The sequence below is a fragment of the Trachemys scripta genome, chromosome 9 (assembly GCF_013100865.1).
Source record: "Trachemys scripta elegans isolate TJP31775 chromosome 9, CAS_Tse_1.0, whole genome shotgun sequence".
Classification (NCBI taxonomy): Eukaryota; Metazoa; Chordata; order Testudines; family Emydidae; genus Trachemys; species Trachemys scripta.
Window position 1 is genome coordinate 59,423,308 of NC_048306.1, and position 19,351 is coordinate 59,442,658.

The 19,351-nt window shown below is 43.7% G+C and overlaps 1 protein-coding gene across 1 annotated transcript in view; it reads right to left on the bottom strand.

Moving 5' to 3' along the window:
• GPC1 (glypican 1) overlaps positions 1–19,351 on the bottom strand; it is a 306,530-nt gene that overhangs the window by 12,748 nt on the left and 274,431 nt on the right. Inside the window, exons 4-5 of the mRNA XM_034782260.1 lie at positions 18,498–18,663; positions 10,582–10,712 (exon numbers count right to left, since the gene is read on the bottom strand). Of these exons, the coding sequence (XP_034638151.1) occupies positions 10,582–10,712; positions 18,498–18,663 (297 nt within the window). The remainder of the gene's footprint in view (positions 1–10,581; positions 10,713–18,497; positions 18,664–19,351) is intronic.

A 19,351-nucleotide genomic window follows, 5' to 3' on the forward strand; every position in this document is an offset into this window, starting at 1 on the left:
AGACAATACATTATGCGCTCACTAGGTGTTCAGGTTTGGTTCTTACTTCATCCAAACTCCCATCCCTCTTTATTCTCCTGTAAGTACTTACGCAGAGTGATTGAGATGCTGCTGACTCCCTACAGCTCATATTGGTTAAGCAGTGACTATGTGACTAAGCGGTACTCAGCACTCGAGAGGACACAAAGGAAACCATGATCCTCACGCCAAGGCAATTACAATCCAGACTGAGAGATGGAGAAAATCAGACACACAGTGCACTAAAGGGGCCAGCAGACATGCTTTAAGACAGGGGTTCTCAAACTGGGGGTTGGGACCTCTCAGGGGGTCAGCAAGGTTATTTCCTGGGGGCTCGCGAGCTCTTAGCCTCTGCCCCAAACCCCGCTTTGCCTCCAGCATTTATAATGGTGTTAAATATATAAAAAAGTGTTTTTAATTTATTAGGGGGGGTCGCACTCAGAGGCTTGCTCTGTGAAAGGGGTCACCAGTACAAAAGTTTGAGAACCACTGCTTTAAGATATTGCAACTGGGGTCTTTCCAACAACTTCAATGGCCTTCATTGGATCAGAACCTTTATGAGTAGGTGACAGCAGTACGTTGATGTTTTTTGCAAGGAAGGATTTGAGTAGACAGAGTGTGGCTTGTCACGCACTCTGGGTGAGAAAGTGCTGCAAACCAGAAAGCCCAGTAGCTTGAAGTATAAAAATAAAATTATCCTAAAAATATCATCCGGCTGTAAAAAAGGCTCAGCCCAAAGTTATTTTCACTATGAGGAAGAGTAACACTAGCGAGTGCAGTTTAACAAGAAAAACAGGACTTGACAGGCTGAAAAGCAAGAAAATGAAGTCTCTAAATATTTGGTTACTGTTTCCTTCACCCAGAGGAGGGGACCTTTTGATTAGTTACATCTTCATTATTACCTGAACACTCTGTGTTCTAAATGGATTAAGAAAGAGTCTAAGATCCATTTACATATGTACAGAGTGACCTGGAGCCACCCTTACAATAATATTACTGATATACTAGAAGTGTTCCTGCAAGAATTTAAAATCATCTTTAATCTAGAACCTTAAAAGAGAATCTCCTCAATTCTATTTTCAGCTTTGCCATTAACTTCCACTGCAGCCATGGGCCACTCATTTACCCTCTCTGCCTCAGTTTTCCTATCTGTAAACTTGGGAGTGATAATACTTAATTATTTGACTCACAGGCATGTTGTGAAGATTAATTAGTCAGTGTTGACAAAGATCATTGCTAATGAAGCATTACGAATATTTACTAAGCATTAAGAATATTTTGAATTGAACAGGGTCAGAAGAAACTCTGGGGGAGGGATAGGTCAGTGGTTTGAACATTGGCCTGCTAAACCCAGGGTTGTGAGTTCAATCCTTGAGGGGGCCACTTCAGGATCTGGGGCAAAATCAGAACTTGGTCCTGCTAGTGAAGGCAGGGGGCTGGACTCGATGACCTTTCAAGGTCCCTTCCAGTTCTAGGAGATGGGATATCTCCATTTAAAAAAAACCAACCTTTTACAGCATTATTAGACTGACAGCCTGATGCCTCTCTGCATTCCTGTCTTTGAAATAGGAGATCTGCCTCTTTTGGCATTTTCATTCCTTTCAGCATCATCAGCAGAGATCCTAGTTTTCTGTGATAAAAAACCCCAAATTCTCCCTTTCTGTGGATTGGTTGTCTGAGGTAAGCCACTGCTTCCATTTAGATTATTTAGTGTCCTTGGCTGTCTGAGTTCATTTACTTGTGCATCAGTATTTAATGCTACTGGCTGGATCTCATTGTTATGGCATGCCTAGTTACTAATAGGATGCTCAGAGCTTTTTGTAGGGGTGCTTTTGATTATTAATAAAACCAACCAAATAAATAAATCAGTACAAATGGGCTCTGTGGTAGCCAATCCTTTCCAAAAGCATACCCTCATCTTTCCTCAAACACCCAATCAAATCAATGGTTTCTGTAGCATGCTTGGAAGGTCAGCAAATTCAGGCTCCCTCAGACCAACGGAACAGATGTCTGGAGATTTGAGTGGCCTAATGAGGAACCAGGTGCCTTAATTTGGACCTGTGAAATTGTAAGTTGATAAATGAGAGGTGAATTGAATAGAAGAATTCTCTTGGTTTTTGACAGAAGGTCTGTGGGAGGAGGGAGTTTCTTGTAATTTTGGTTCAAGAAACATGAACATTTTCAGAATAGGCCACTTGCTCTTTGGGTGGCTTTAATTTCAGGGTAGTTGCCTATGTAACCAAGTATGAATTTGCAGGCAGAAGCTATCAACGGATCCTAAAATAATAGTACATTAGCACACAATTCCTTAATGTAGAGAGATCAAGCACTCGAATGTTAGCAAGTGTTGCCAACTCATTTCACTCCAGCAGCTGAATGCTCTTTGTATGCTGAGAAATTGTAATGAGGTTAAACTGCAGCAAGGACATTTAGGGTAGCTATTAGGAAAAACTCTCCAACTATAGTTAAGTTTTGGAATAGGTTTCCAAGGGAGGTTGTGGAATCCTCATCACTAGAGGTTTTTAAGAACAGGCTGTACAAACACTTGTCAGGGATGGTTTAGGTGTAATCGGTTCTGCTTTTGTGCAGGGGTCTGTATTTGATCTCCCGTGGTCTCTTCCAGCTCTACATTTCTATGATTCTGTGAACTTTCTGCTAAGACCTGATTTTGACAAATTACCTAGAGGGCAGAGAGAGTGAGTCCCATTAGCATTCCTGGGAAGCATCCAATCCTCCTGCCCTCAGTCTAGAATCTTTCTTTCCTAAATATATTGTCCTCTTAAACAGGTGCAGGTAGAACACATATATTGAATCATGCATTGTAATGGCAATTCTGTGGCAATCCAAATATTTCATCTGTCTACTTCTTCTGGTGCAAGATCTTTAAAAATTGTACATAAAGTATGTAAAATTTTGTTTTATAGAAATAAAACTAATCCAGTTTCATTGCTATAGTTTACCGTTTATAGTCCTATTACTGTGGTTATTACGAAACAATTCTTTCAGGGATATAAAAACATAGAAGAATAATGAAAAACACTTCATGATATTTATAGATCCATTCATTCCTCTATTCTCTTCCTTATTATAATTGATTACTCTGTTTCTGTGCTATATTAGCATTGTGTTTTGTGCTGCACTGGTATTTCTATCCATCTCTCTGCTTGGTCTATCATTGACTTATCTATTTGCCAGCCAGCTTCAGATTCATTTTCCGTCAGAATCTGTTAGTTACAGCACTTCAGAGTCATGGGAAAGGCAGCTGGGGTTCAGGAACACAAATTACTCTGCTGTTAACATCAGCCTCAGTGGGTTGTTGAGAACAACATTAGAGAAATGATGCCAGAGTGAATTCTCTCCAGCATGCATTGATACATGAAGCTAATGTATCAAATTCTGCTCTGAGTTACATCTGTGCAAACCTTTACAGGCAAAGGGTAAATGGTTGTAACTGGCAAGGAAATTTGGGCCAATTGTTACGATGGGCAGGAGGCTATTTTATGAACATGCTTACTGTAACGATGAGTCTGGTCTAAAACTTTAACCTGATCATAGACAAAACCGCACTGCTCAGTACCTGAGAAAGGGATCTCCCCTCCCCTGCCTTGTAAAATGTCCAACTTCTCTGGAAAAATTACCTGAAAATAGAAGCTTGTGCTAACTTTCCACACACTGGAATTCCATTTTCCCCCAAAACGATCGAAGCATTTGAGGATGCTTAAACTCAAATCTGAAATCATTTTATAAACCTGTCTTTCATACAATGTGACATCAGGGATGTGAAATCACAGTTCCCACAAGCAGAGAGCAACAGAACTAACCTCCATACCACTACTACCCGGAGACCAGAGAGAATGGCAGATCAGATGTAGGCAAGCAAATTGGGTGAACCTGGGTTGAACCCTTCTAGAGTACATATAGAATCTCAAACCTCAATGTGCGTTTTTCAGATACTAATTCTAGCAGCCTCCTATTATGGTAGTGAAGAACCTAAATATTTGGATGTACCCAGACCTCTGTAATCCACATGGAAGTTTAAAAATTAGCCATTTTGGCAGATATGAGATGAAGAAGTAACACTCACTCTTTAAGTAAAAAAGAAATCTCCAGCCTAGTGTATTTCCAATGCTATATGCTACATTGCAGGGTTTATTCTCTTACTGAACCAGAGGATTTACCCGACTAATCCCCTCATCATGCTAATTTAGACTAACAGATGAATCAACAGACTCCCTTTATGCAAATAGCAATTTGCAGTCTTTTATAGTTTATACTGTCTGAAATCCGGACTTAGCTGTCAGGAGTGAGGGTACAGATGGGAAACAATTCAATACCCAGCCAAGAAGTTTCCCTGAAGGGAGAGGAGAAAAAGGAATGGTGCTGGTTGTGGTGGTGCTGGGTTTTGTTTCAAAAGATGAGCATTGATAAAAGACAATGACCCTGTTTGCCTAACATGACTTAAACTGTAGTGAAACAACAAAATGATGAGTCAGATGTTGGTTTTGGGAAATTCTGTAACTGTGGATATATGCACGCTTTCTTGGTTAGGACAGCAACACACGTCTCTTGGCTGCACATCAGGCTGGCATTTGGGACTAGTTGTGCTGTGGGATTTCACTGCTTGCAATGTTGTTTATTTTCTGAGTAGTTTTATTCCTGGCCTGGGTGGATCAGATCACATTAGGGGAGAATGAGCGGGACCTTTTCCCTCCCACAATCTAATGCACTGAAACAAACTTAACTTGAGAAATTATTAACATACACCACGCCTATCAAAGGACCTTGTTCTGTGGAGCAGATATCAAAAGGTCTCTTTTCCCACCACCAATGCAAGAGGAATTTACCCAGATAGTAACAGTGGTAGCTAGGTGCATCACCGCCCTCTCAGCTAACTAGCCTTACCGTTTGTGGGTAGCCCTGTGAAAAACTTATTAGTCACATCCCTAACATGACTGTAACCAACAGCTGGCCACCACGATCGCACCATTATGCACAGACCCAGCCTGATGAATGGGGAGCATCTGCCAAGATTACTCTTTGGATACATTCCAAAATTAACTGACCCACTTTACACATGTGAGAGATTTTGAAGTCCCTTCATCCCAATTCCTACTGATCGGTTCACATTTTCAAGAAGTGCTAAAATACATATATTTCAAATGGAAGCCGAGAGCCTCTTTTCCATTTCTTGTTCCCCCAAATCAGTCAGAACCGTGGTTGCAGGCTTTGCTCTTCACCTCTGGCTCTTCCCGTGAACGAGAGACTTCAGGTTGTGATTTTCAAAAGCATTCAGTGCCGGCTTAACTCTGCTCCCATTTAAGTCAATGGTAAAATTCCCCCTTGACATCATCTCTGAGAGCAGAATTGGGCCAGTGCTGAGCACACCTTAGTCTTTTAGCTCTGCACTATGTTAACAGCCTTTGTTCGTGTCCAAACCAAAGTTATCTTGGATCAGCTGAGCATCGCAGTGTGCCATATCTACATAACAGAGAAATACAATGGACCATATATGACTGCATCGTATGTAAATTTCTACCCTTTGTCTGGAAAGACAGCTAACCCATGGGCATATATTCTGTATATTTCCTTCTTTCTCTGGGTAAGAAAATAAATATATTGGCGGCTTACTTTCAAAGTTTAAATAAAGACTGATATGGATGATCAACAGCTGATAGGTCAAAGTCATCGCGACTGGCAGTAGCTCAAGAGCCTTGGCTGATATTTCACAAGTAACCACTTTAGAGAAACGCCGTGCACCAGATGTGATCCAATTTTTTCCAGTGATTTCAAACTGTGCTCACAGACTGAAGTGGAAAGGGAAGCGGTGTGGCTCTTAAACCTCGCTTCCCTTGCTCTTTCTATCCTTGATCCTTCCCTATTTGTCATACTCATCTTCTCAGCGGTTTGTCAGCTCCCACCCTCTGCTACTTGGCTCTATGTGCTAATACAGTCAAGTGCACTTTGCTACAAGATCCAATTCAGAAAGCTTGTCAAATGCACTTTGCTGCTTCAGTCAAGTACAGAGTGGAATAGAGTATCCACCCTCTACAAACGCTTCCATTTACAACAGAGGGCCATCAGTGCTCATTGCAGTTCAGATGATGTTCTACTTCCCCATATAATAAACACGCTTTCTAGGGGGCAATCTCAGCCCTGAATAACAATGACAGGTTGGGAGGCTTGGTGGTATCTGTGTGTGAAAAGCAGGAACCCGGAAAGGTTGTTCGCTTTGCCAAGACTTCTTACATGTGCAGCCACGGCATGTGCATGTGCTTGTGATTAGTGGATTAAATGTGCTGAAAGTGGAGATCAACAAAACAGCACTTGGAAATATGGCTCTTGTGAGACTCTGAGCACCAGCAGAACCTGCTTCATAGAATCATAGAATCTTAGGGTTGGAAGAGACCTCAGGAGGTCATCTAGTCCAATCCCCTGCTCAAAGCAGGACCAACACCAACTAAATCATCCCAGCCAGGGCTTTGTCAAGCTGGGCCTTAGAAACCTCTAAGGATGGAGATTCCACCATCTGCTTAGGTAACCCATTCCAGTGCTTCACTACCCTCCTAGTGAAATAGTGTTTCCTAATATCCAACCTAGACCTCTCCCACTGCAACTTGAGACCATTGCTTCTTGTTCTGTCATCTGCCATCACTGAGAACAGCCTAACTCCATCCTCTTTGGAACCCCCCTTCAGGTAGTTGAAGGCTGCTATCAAATCCTTCCTCATTCTTCTCTTCTGCAGACTAAATAACCCCTCAGCCTCTCCTTGTAAGTCATGTGCCCCGGCCCCCTGATCATTTTCATTGCCATCTGCTGGACTCTCTCCCATTTGTCCACATCCCTTCTGTAGTGGGGGGACCAAAACTGGATGCAATACTCCAGTGCCGAACAGAGAGGAATAATCACTTCCCTGAATCTGCTGGCAATGCTCCTACTAATACAGCCCAATATGCCATCAGCATTCTTGGCAACAAGGGCACACTGGTGACTCATATCCAGCTTCTCGTCCACTGTAATCCCCAGGTCCGTCTCTGTAGAACTGCTGCTTAGCCAGTCGGTCCCCAGCCTGTAGCGGTGCATGGGATTCCTCCTTCCTAAGTGCAGGACTCTGCACTTGTCCTTGTTGAACCATATCAGATTTCTTTTGGCCCATTCCTCCAATTTGTCTAGGTCACTCTGGACCCTATCCCTACCCTCCAGCGTATCTACCTCTCCCCCCAGCTTAGTGTCATCTGCGAACTTGCTGAGGGCGAAATTCATCCTATCATCCAGATCATTAATAAAGATGTTGAACAAAACCGGCCCCAGGACCGACCCCTGGGGCACTTCGCTTGATACTTGCTGCCAACTAGACATCGAGCTGTTGATCACTACCCGTTGAGCCCGACAATCTAGCCAGCTTTCTATCCACCTTATAGTCCATTCATCCAATCCATACTTCTTTAACTTGCTGGCAAGAATACTGTGGGAGACTGTAGGGGGGTGGACACCCGCTCCTGCCCTGAGGGGCTGGAAAAGCCCTGCAGACAGCTGGGGCTGGGCAAGGTAAAACCCTGGCTGATTGGGGGAAGTTGCTGCAGCTGCGCCACACCCTAATCAGAGCCCAGATGGCCGGTATAAAGAGGCTGGGAGCCAGGAGCCCAACAGTCTCTCTCTGCCTTCAGAGAGAGAAGGGCCTGGCTGCTGGGAAGCTCAGGGTGCCTAGAGTGAGGCGGGGCTGGGGAGCTCCAGGCTGGCAACTCCCCAGGCTGCAGGGCCTTGTCCAAGGCACCAGAGAGGCACTGGGTTCCAGAGAGAGGGGCAGCAGGTCCAAACCCAACCTTGCCGATGATGAGTGGCCTATACTGCAGTCTGCCCCAGAGAGTGGGGGGCTAGTTGGGGACCGGCAGTGGCCTTATCCTGAGGTGAGGTGGGGTTAGTGGGTGGGGGGTCCCCTGAGAGGGGAGACCTAGTGTGTGCGTGGGGGTATTGCCAGGGGGCAGCACCCAGGGCAAGGGGCACCAGGGTCCTGGGAGGGACACAGGGGCCAGAGAAGAGGACAAGGCAGATCACCGGCCTGCAGAGGGCGCTCCAGGGGCTGGTGAGCTAATTCCCTGGACGACCAGCAGGAGGCGCCACAGGGGTGAGTCCGCTCCTCCACAGAGAACATATCAAAAGCTTTGCTAAAGTCAAGACATATCACATCCACTGCTTTCCCCATATCCACAGAGTCAGTTATCTCATCACAGAAGGCAATCAGGTTGGTCAGGCATGACTTGTCCTTGGTGAATCCATATTGACTTTTCCTGATCACCTTCCTCTCCTCCAAGTGCTTCAAAATGGATTCCATGAGGACCTGCTCCATGATTTTGCTGGGAACTGAGGTGAGGCTGACCGATCTGTAGTTCCCCGGGTTCTCCTTCTTCCCTTTTTTAAATATGGGCACTATATTTGCCTTTTTCCAATTGTCCAGGACCTCCCCCGATCACCACGAATTTTCAAAGATAATGGCCAATGGCTCTGCAATCACATCAGCCAACTCCCTCCGCGCCCTTGGATGCATTAGATCTGTAACCATGGACTTGTGCATGTCCAGGTTTTCTAAATAGTCCTTAACCTGTTCTTTCACCACTTAGGGCTGCCCAACTCCTCCCCATACTGTGTTGCCCAGTGCTGCAGTCTGGGAGCTGACCTTGTCTGTGAAGATCAAGGCAAAAAAAGCATTGAGTACTTCAGCTTTTTCCGCATCATGTGTCACTAGGATGCCTCCCCCATTCGGTAAGGGTCCCACACTTTCCCTGACCTTTTTCTTGTTGCTAACATACCTGTAAAAACCCTTCTTGTTACCCTTCACATCCTTGGCTAGCTCCCTTATTTCCCCATATAATAAACACGCTTTCTAGGGGGCAATCTCAGGGCTGGTCTACACTGGGGGAGGGAGGATCGATTCAAGATACACAACTTCAGCTACGTGAATAGCATAGCTGAAGTCGAAGTATCTTGGATCGAATTACCTGGGGTCCAGACAGCGCAGGATCAATGGTCGCGGCTCCCACGTCGACTGCGCTACCGCCGCTTGCTATGGTGGAGTTCCAGAGTCGACGGTGAGCGCGTTCGGGTATCGATATATCGTGTCTTAACGAGATGCGATATATCGATCCCGGATAAATCGATTGCTACCCGCCAATACGGCGGGTAGTGAAGACATACCCTCAGCCCTGAATAACAATGACAGGTTGGGAGGCTTGGTGGTATGTTTGTGTGAAAAGCAGGAATCCAGGAAGGTTGTTTGCTTTGCCAAGACTTCTTACACGTGCAGCCGCGGCATGTGCTTGTGATTAGTAGATTAAATGTGCTGAAAGTGGAGATCAATAAAACAGCACTTGGAAATACGGCTCTTGTGAGACTCTGAGCACCAGCAGAACCTGCTTCACAGGATGATTGCCATGTAACAACTGTGACAGGGTCAGGCCAGATGGCTACAGAAGAGTGATAGAAGGCAGATCTATTAGTCCCAGATTAAGTAGATCCCTTTCCTCTGGGTAAGGTAACGGGGCAGTTCCAGAACAAACAGGAATTTGCTGGAACCAGTTAAGGCAGGCAGGATAATTAGGACACCTGGAGCCAATTAAGAAGAAGCTGCTTGAATCAATTAGGACAGTCTGGCTAATCAGAACACCTGGTATAAAAAGGCTCTCACTCCAGTTAGTGAGGTGTGTGTAAGGAGCTGGGAGTGAGAGGATGTGCTGCTGGAGGACTGAGGAGTATAAGCATTAACAGACACCAGGAGGAAGGTCCTGTGGTGAGGATAAAGAAGGTGTTGGGAGGAGGCCATGGGGAAGTAGCCCAGGGAGTTGTAGCTGTTGTGCAGCTGTTCCAGGAGGCACTATAGACAGCTGCAGTCCACAGGGCCCTGGGCTGGAACCTGGAGTAGAGGGCGGGCCCGGGTTCCCCCCAAACCTCCCAATTGACCTGGACTGTGGGTTCTTCCAGAGGGGAAGATCTCTGGGCTGTTCCCCAACCCACATGGTGAATCTCTGAGGCAAGCAAATCCGCCAATAAGCGCAGGACCCACCAAGATAGAGGAGGAACTTTGTCACACAACCCTACCCCATAAATACAACCTAGTAAGCCAAATGTTTCCATTTCTTAGTGTTTCCTATGGCTGTCAAGAGCGGTTGTCTCCTGGGTCAAGTATAAAACAGCCCACAAACTTGCAGTCCATAGCTTAGGTCAGTGAGAATATGAAAACCCCCTCGGATACAGCGGTTGAGGCACCATAATACAATGCCACCACACTTTCCACAGGGATTCAGAATTCAACACCAGGCTGTATTGGTCCGTACATACCAAGTTGGTTGGCTGGAGATGGAGACAGGGAGGAGTTTGAATCAGAAGCACTTGACAAGGTTTGCCTGCATGGGGTGAATGGTTTCTTATAATTAAAAGAGGCTGGCATTTAATCTCTCTGTCTACTGTATGTTAAGGCAGTAGAATGGTATTGGAAGAAAATGCACAAGGCTGTAGCCAGAGCATTTTCAACTGATTTAATATCAACTTTAGGCACAGATCTCAGCTCCTTACCTTGGCTGTGATAGACTCTCTGTTTTCCTGCATGTTAGAAATGGCTTCAGCAATCCGGGTGTGAATGGTACCAATTACAGTGTCTACATTGGATGGTCCATCAAACCGGTCAGCCACCAGCAGCATAGAATCTAGTAAAATAAGAGAGATGGAAACAGCCATTAAGTACATACTATACAAATCAAATTATAGTATAACTTAAAATGTACATACATTTATATTGGGAGGAATCAAGCATTTACCCCTCAGTAGATGAAGGTGTTGAAGAACCTCTTTCAGGTACTTGTATTGTGTGTACATTTTCAGTAGTTTCACACTCTGAATTTGGCAGCATTCAAAATAAGGCCCAAATGCATCACTAAGGGCACCCCTAGTTCCAGATGAACACCATAGGGAAGAAACAGCTATTACAGCATCTCTTTGCAGACTGCCACTACCTTACAAAATGACCAGAGAGCACTGGGTGTTCTACAGACAGGAATCTGTGCAGAAATATAAAGCAAGGATCTTGACCTAACCCTCACTTACTGACTTGCATTCAACTTTCAACCAAGTGCTGCAATGAATAGAACTTTGGAGATGGTGGTATTTACACAAAGTGCCCACAGACGGGTTTCATGAGTAATAGGCACATGTGTGTGGCTCCCATGCCCGGGACGGAGAAAAAAAATTCCTCCCAGTGAATATTTCCCAAGCACCATTTTGGATTTGAGTGCTCTGGCAGGATAAAGCATGACCAGCAAGGGAAAATGTCTACCTCACCTGTGGAGCAATAGAGCACAACACATGCAACTAAACTGGTAAGAGGGGAGGAGAAGTGGGTGAGGGGTGGGTGAAAGGTGCTCGGTGCTCTAAGCTGCTATTGATTTCAGCACCTCACAAGCTCTGGAGCTGAAATGACAATGGATCAGAGCACCATTCATCCATGTTCTAGAGGTTATTTACTGGATTTATGCCTTGCTGGATTTTACTAGCAACACAAGCTAATGCAGAAGGAAATTTTATATACGTGCAAGGTACTAGAGAACTACAAAAGAACATAGTGTGCATACAGGCTGATATCCTGAATGTCCAGAGAGACCAGAAACAAACAAGACCGTAGAGGTTAAAGGAATGGATTAAAAATGGGACTGTTTGTACACCGCCACCTGCAGGTTCATAACTACTGAAAACTGCCATCAAGTTCAGATTCTTCTTTTGAGAATTGCAGTGCGAAGTCTCCTCTTGATGTCTTTGTCTTTACTAAGAGATGCCACTCAGCTTCCTAGAAATGCAGCCCCTGCTCTATAAACACTGTATTGGCCTCTATGTTTATTTCATTGTATAGATCTGTGAGTGGAGTATAGCGGCACAAGAGTGAGTGGACTATCAGCACTGGATGGCTTGACAAAAGCTTAGGTTCGTATGAGCCATGCACGCTCTCCCTTATTCCACCCTGTGCATGATCTGCCAATGCATCTCAACCCTGTTCTACTATATCCACTGCTTTCCAAAGCAAGCCCCCTGCACCGCTAGTTCTGCCACTGCATCTAAATCTTGAACTGCAATCCTTCCACTCTGCTATTTCCTCTATTGAGTGCTCCAAAACAATAAATGGGATGACTCCAACACTGAGTCACACACCAAAACGCTACACATCCAGTACACAGGAAGAGATCGTGGTGTAAGTGAAGAATCCTGAGGTTTCTAATGAATCCTGTGCAGTGAATCATACTACAGATAGACTTAACAGTAATGTCAATCAGCACTGCTTTTATTTTTAACCACAGAGTTTGACATAAAAATATCTTATAACCACCTATTGGGTATTGGCACCTGTACTGATTTCAATGCACTTTTGCTTAACAAATAACCTAGACCACTGAATTGGATAAAATCAGATTGTGGAGGGAAATGGATGGTGTTAATAAAATGCTTGGAAGCCCTGCTATCTGCCCATACAGAAAAATGATCTGTCTGCTCTAAGCTGTTTTTTCTTCCCAATATCTAGAGGGTCAAATCCTGAGGTCCTAAACTCAAGGAAGCTACCATTCACTTCAATGGGACTGAGCAAGTTCTATTCTAGTTCTTCTACTCTACCCATCAGTTGGTACCCAGACTGCTCTCAGGGGATGGTGTGGTTTGGTACAAAGGCTTACTCAGCTTGAGTATGTATTGCCAGCGTTCTTCACTCCGCACCCTCATGCATTCTGTACCTGTCACATGTTTCATAGTGATATTGTTTTACAGAACTTACATTTATTTCTATTAGAACTACTTTCTGTGTCTTTAACCTGCAAAACCAGGCTCCATTATACCAGCACCAAGAGTCCAACTGTACAGGGCTCAAAGAAGGAACAATTAATGCTTTTTATAGAAACGAATCTGGGCCCGATCCAAAACTCACTGAAATCAATGAGACAACTCCCATTGACTTCAAAGGGCTTGGGATGAGGCTCTTTCAGACACACACAACATATGGTGTCCCTAGCCTCTCTTTGTCAGAAGCTGGGAATGGGCAACAGGGGATGTATCACTTAGCAAGTGCCTGTTCTGTTCATTCTCTCTGGGGCATCTGGCATTGGCCACTGTCGAAAGACAGGATACTGGGCTGGATGGACCTTTGGTCCGAGCCAGTATGGTGGTTCTTATGTTATGTTCTTATGGGGGTAATGTCCATAATAAAGGGCTTGATCTAAAGTTCAATGCAATTGGTTTAATAACACACACAACTCAACTGACAATATTCTGTATATTGTACTATCTAATGTTTATATTATGGTAGCTCCTACAGGCCAGCCAGGCTGGGGTCCCATTGTGCTAGGCACTGCACAAACATACAGAAAACACAGGCCATGCCCCAACGTGCTTACAGGCTAAAAGACATGACACAGGCTGATGAGACAAACAAGCAGGCCAGAGCAGAGGGTAACAAAAATAACAGACTCTGCTCTAATCTTATCCAATGACTCAAGAGCAAGGATCACAAATTGCTACTTGCCCATGTCTACACTCTGGGATATGGCAGCTGCAAAGCCAGGGAGGGTTAGCTTGGGAGCATTTCTTGTTTATCATCAAATTAAAAGAACTGTTTTAGCTGTTTTTTAAACTTAATCAAGAACTGAAAAAAATTACCGTCGTTTCTCCATTAAAATGTTTTTGTATAGTAAAAGCCAACAGCTGCTTTGATGTAGAAAAATCATACATGCCACACAATTGTGTAATGGCTTTTTGGTATTTTCTGCCCCAGTTGCAAAATTAAGGATCTGAAGTTTAACTCCTGCTCCTGTTTAGGAGTAGTAAAAGATTTTTCAAGAAAACTTTTCTGAACAATTTTAGCTTGTGGATGCATTAATTCTGGGGACACATATTGATAGATGAAAAGAAATCCCCAAAGTTATTGATAAAATTCAATCACTTGCTGTAAATCATCTCCCTTAACTTGACCTGCCCTACTCTGCCCATATAATACAGTAGGTACATGTTTGTCATTATAATTTCACCTTCAACTACGAACAATGGGGTAAGAGTGAAGGTTGCAGAGTGGCAGTGAATTTCCACCCTTTGTTAAACATCCCGGCTATGTGACTTGCTTGAATTATGACCTTTAACATTACAGCGTGCAAGTATACTTTGAATACCGATCTGCTTTAGTCCTAATGGTCAGCTACTGTCATAAACAGTGTCTTTTGGGCAAGAGGAACCTGGAACAAGTGCAAAAAGCATACAGAAATGCCACCTAATCTATCAATTAGACTTGCAGATTGATCTTTCAGGAACGGTGGCCAATCATTCTGCTGGGGCGAGATGGAGAGCAATGACAGGTAACAATTGGCTTGTCCTTGTCAGAAAGGCTAATGCACAAACTCAAGGTTTAAACCCAGGAGCAGATGTTATCTCCTCTTCCCCACTCCTTTTAACCAGACTCACTAACCATTTTACTGGATTCACTTCCAATTAGTTGTGGTAACCTGCCATCTGGGTCATTAGAAATGAAAGCTAATTAGCATAAACTAATATGGATAAAAGCTGGCTGATACATCATATGTAACAACAGCCTAAATTAATCTGAGCAGTGATTCAACTTTTACTTTGCAACATTTCACTGAAACAAAGAGACATGGCCTGAATGTGTGTTTTAACAATAATAGGCAGTAATATTGAGTAGAAAGACAGCTGAACTGTAAGAACAAGACAGCCGACAACAAAATACAGTTCTGTGAGTGCATAAAAGGAAGGAAGAAGAGTAAAAAATCTAGTTAAATGGACTGTGTTGAAATGCATATGAAAGATCTTACTTATCATGTGCTATAATGATGGGCTACCATGATACTTTCCCTTCTTGAATTTACTTTATTTTGCTCTAAATCTGCTAGCTCAGACAGGTCCCAATCCAGCAATGAGCTGTGTGTGGACGGCTCCCTCCACACAATGGAACTCTGCACAGAAGGGTATGGCTAATGGCTAGAGTAGATGACTGGAGGCTCTGTCAGACTATGCAGTGTGCTCTGGCATGGATGCACCTCCGTTCTCCATGGGGATATCCCACATTGAGTGCCTTCTGGTGACACTGTCTGGCCACTGATACCCATTGCCTCGCCCTTCACTGGAATGACTGGCCCTACTACATGGAGTTGAAGAAAAAGAAAGGGATTTTTAAATTTATCCTCTCTGTATTCTTAGAAGTTAGGAGAGATCTTGCTTCCTGCTCTCGAAAGGAACCGGCTGAAAAAGTCAGGGGCATCAGAAGGTTGCTGTATTACGTGGATTTTTGACCCTGGGGCTGGCATATGAGTCCCTCGGTGGGTTAAAAATTCTTGAGTGCTAAGGGTTTTCAGCATGACGTACTGGCAGCACGAGGCCCAGGAGTGCAAATCCTGCCCTTTAGAGAAGCAGAGTTATAAGGCAGTTAGCAGAAAGTGCCCTGAGAGCAAGAGGAGTTGTGTGGCTGGATGCACACAGGGCCAGTTTTTTCAAAAATAGGCTCCTACGCCTTGCCCTATGCCCAAAAGGCAACAAACAAGGGCTCTAGAGAAATGACTTCCAGAGCCCATGACCCCTTCAGTCCTGTAGCCAGCTCCTTCCCTTTTAAACCAAGGGGCTCATTTGAGTGCTTCAGCTGTGTTTAGTTACCATGGGGCCACATAAGGAGAGGGCAAACTCTCACACAGCCAGGACCCAAACCAGGTAGGGCTTTCTGGTCAAAACCAAAACCGTGGCTTGGACCCCCTCCCCCCCAAATAACCTGGCAGCCAGCCCTGACTAGAGAGCACAGGGCTAATGCCTGCCCTGCAAGGATCATCATTAGCTAAGCAGGCTGTGGCCTTCTGAAAAAGGAGATGTTTGTGACGAGCTTTCAGGTGTAGCTAAGCCCCATGATGAGTACAGTGCCGTAACCTATGGTGGAGTGACACAATCAAGGACACAAAATCATTCCATTTATAGCTATATTGGAGAATTACAACTGGCGGATAGCAGAACTAAAACATCTTTGAAATGAAAAGAAAATGTATTTTTAAAAAATAACTTTCAGCTAATGGTCTGTTAAAAAAAGCCTGAATCCCAATTTGTGAGTGTTCATTATTATGGTCACATTGCCTATTACCTTATATTTATCTCCATTACGTTTCATTTCCCTGGTGTTAAACCAGTTATGCTGAAAATAAAAATCTCCTGGATGTACTAAGCTGCTTGCACCGTGCTTATTCACCGCTCAGCCCCACTTATATGTAATCAGTTAGTTTATCTGCAGATGCTGTCCTTGGGCTTATTTGTGAAAGTCAATTAGGAACAGCAAGGGGTCCTCTGACTTCCCACAGAGCTCCATTACTTCCAGTTGCAAGCGATACACAGATTCTGCGCCCTCCTCTCCCCCTCACCCCGCACACTCTGGCACTTCCCTGAATCCTTGTAGTTCACATTTAAAGCAGCAGCTTTTTATCACAGGCTATCTGAAAATCCAATTTAATTATATACATTTTATAACTTTCCAAAAGAGATGCTCTGGCTCAGCCAGCAGGTATGGGCTAGAGGCAGGAATCACTGGGTGAGGTTCTTTAGCCTGCATTATGCAGGAGGTCAGTCTTGATCATAATGGCTCTTTCTGGCGTTAAAATCTGCGAATCATACCCTTAGGTAGACATACAGTCCACTTCATTGCAACAAGGCTCGTCACCTCCACAAAATGAAAGATGCAGGATCTTCCTGGTGACTGCTGACCCATCACCTGATCGAGAAGGGTTTATAGTTTTGGCTACCATATAATTCCTTTGCTAAGCCTTTTTAACACAAGTTATGAAAGCTGTAACAGCAAGAAGGAGAACAAATAACTGAGTTATTAGGTTTGTTATGATTACAGACCTTTTGTATGAGCATGAGGCCTTGAGGGAGTACTTATGCTAAAGGCTGGGATTTAGCTGAAGAGTGTAGGCCTCAAGAAATAACCACAGGTCAGATATTTTGCACTCTCCTTCTAAGAGACAAATGAGTAACCCCACAAACAGGTACAGTAAGCTACAGGATTCCACAAGAAGGGAGCTTTAGAGGGCTTTGGCAATTATGTTTCTATGGAGTATCAAGCAGTTAGATCTCATTTACGTATCGAAATTATTAAGAAATAAGTGACGTACATCATGAATATTAATGCTTGATGTTTAATTATGGATATCCCAAAGGCTTCATATGGATAGGGGCTGTTAATGATCTTATTATAATCAGGATAAAGGAGCAAATATGGTATATATCTGTACTACCACCATAAGGAAGGGTATAAAATACCACACCCCGTTCCCATTTCTGTGGGTTCATCCGGTCCCTGAGGCAGTGTAAATGGAATCAGAACCTCCTTTCTGATGGGTTACATGTACTTATCCTTCTGTTTTTGTTTCCAGGGTCTCCATAAGTTGTAAATATACACAATGCAAGACTGTAAGTATAAACAATATAGGAACTACTTAACCGCACTTATCTTAGTCATATAGTTGTACATATTGATCCTTTCCTATGATTCCAATTATAGTTGTCTGTACTAAATAAAGTTTGTGTGTGTGCGTTTCACCAAATTACGTCTTGTCAATTAACTTTAAACAGCCACCTAGGAAAATAACCTGTTATCTGTGACAAGTGCATATTGCATGCCAATATGTAATCTGGTAAGTGTAATAATTACTCAGGCTACATTCCCTGACTGATTTCATTCTAGTTTTCTCCTAGTGTTGATTTTTTTGCTTTGCTGCTGAACTTGACCCCGCCCCCTCCACCATGGCATTTGTGTTTAAATGTAAAGCAAATGAGCTTTATTTTCCTTTATATACGAGTCTTATTCCTCCAAACTCCACCCGACTCTTTTTGTTTTGAAGGAGCATTGTCAGGGTTGAAAATCCTCAATTCTGACTCCTCTGTAGCCCATGGAAACAATTGTATTACTTTTCATTTCTACAGCACCTTCCACAGGAGGATCTAAAAGCGCTTTCCAATTTAATTTAGTTTACCCTTGGTACTCCTGGAGGACAGTACCACTCAGCCAGAATAAGGGTGGTAGAATCTGGCCCTAAGCCTCAAGAGGTGGGAAGGGCACAAGAATTAATTGAGTTGTTTTAATTGGTTTAATTGATAAGAGTGTAGGGGTCCTGCCAGCCCAGTGCAGAAGAAGCAATCTAAAGGGACAGGATTAGCCAGGGTAGCACATTCTGTGTAGTGATCTGACTGAGCCCATTACTCAAACACAGTAAAATGTCTTTCCAGTCCTTTTACAGTCCAGCTCTGAGGCAGAGAAATTTTAGCGTAAAAGGGTCTTACGGCCCTTTTAACTGTTCTAATGACACTTTATTCATTCTCTAATCCCCGTCTCACAAAGACTGAATATGAACTTTGGGGTGTGTGGGAGGACTATGACAGAAACTCAACAGTTTTATTGGCACATAACTAACTCTTCTTACCAATCAGGTTCCTCCATTCCGTGTCCAGGTCTGCTTGATTGGCCAGGCAGCCCTTCATGACGTTGTGACAGTAGTTGTTGCATGGCTTCACACTAGACATGCCCCGGCAATACGGACAGTACACCAGCTTCATTATGGCACGAGTGCACTCATGGCTAAGAGACACCTAAAAGAGGTGGAAGGACAATTATTAATTATGGAAACAAGTGAAAGACTCTCATTAAACAGGAAATTTTCAGTGCATTATTTTAAAGCCCTAGTCAGATAGATTAAATTATACTGAGCTAAATTCATGCCCCATGTAACTAAATCATTTAAAATGTTTTGTGATGCAGTGGACAGGACTCTGGATTGAGGCAGGATTCTATTTTGGGTTGTGCCACTGACCTGTTGTGTGTCCTTGGGCAAGTCACTTTGTCATTCGGTACCTCTGTTTCCCCTCCCACCCTTCATCTCCCTTGTCTATTTAGACTGTAAGCTCTTCCAGTCTCTTTTTAGACAGTCTTTAGACTGTCTCTCACCGTGTATGTCTTAATCGCACCCTGTGATTACAGCACAAACCTACCCACTATATATTTGTGCGGTACTTAGCACAACGAGGCCCTAAGCTCGACTGGGGCTTCTATGCACTACCATAATGCAGATACAGATGATGATAAAACCAAAGTAGCAAAATAAGTGAATTTATATAGAGATGAAAATATTAGCTAATGGGATGGAATACAAAAATATACCAAAGAGCACATTAAATAATCAAATTATTATGACTGTATTATGACTCGTTTAGAGAAGTTCACAATACATGTTACAGCACTTTAGCAGCGATATTACATTCCTATTCCTTCCTTGAGTAT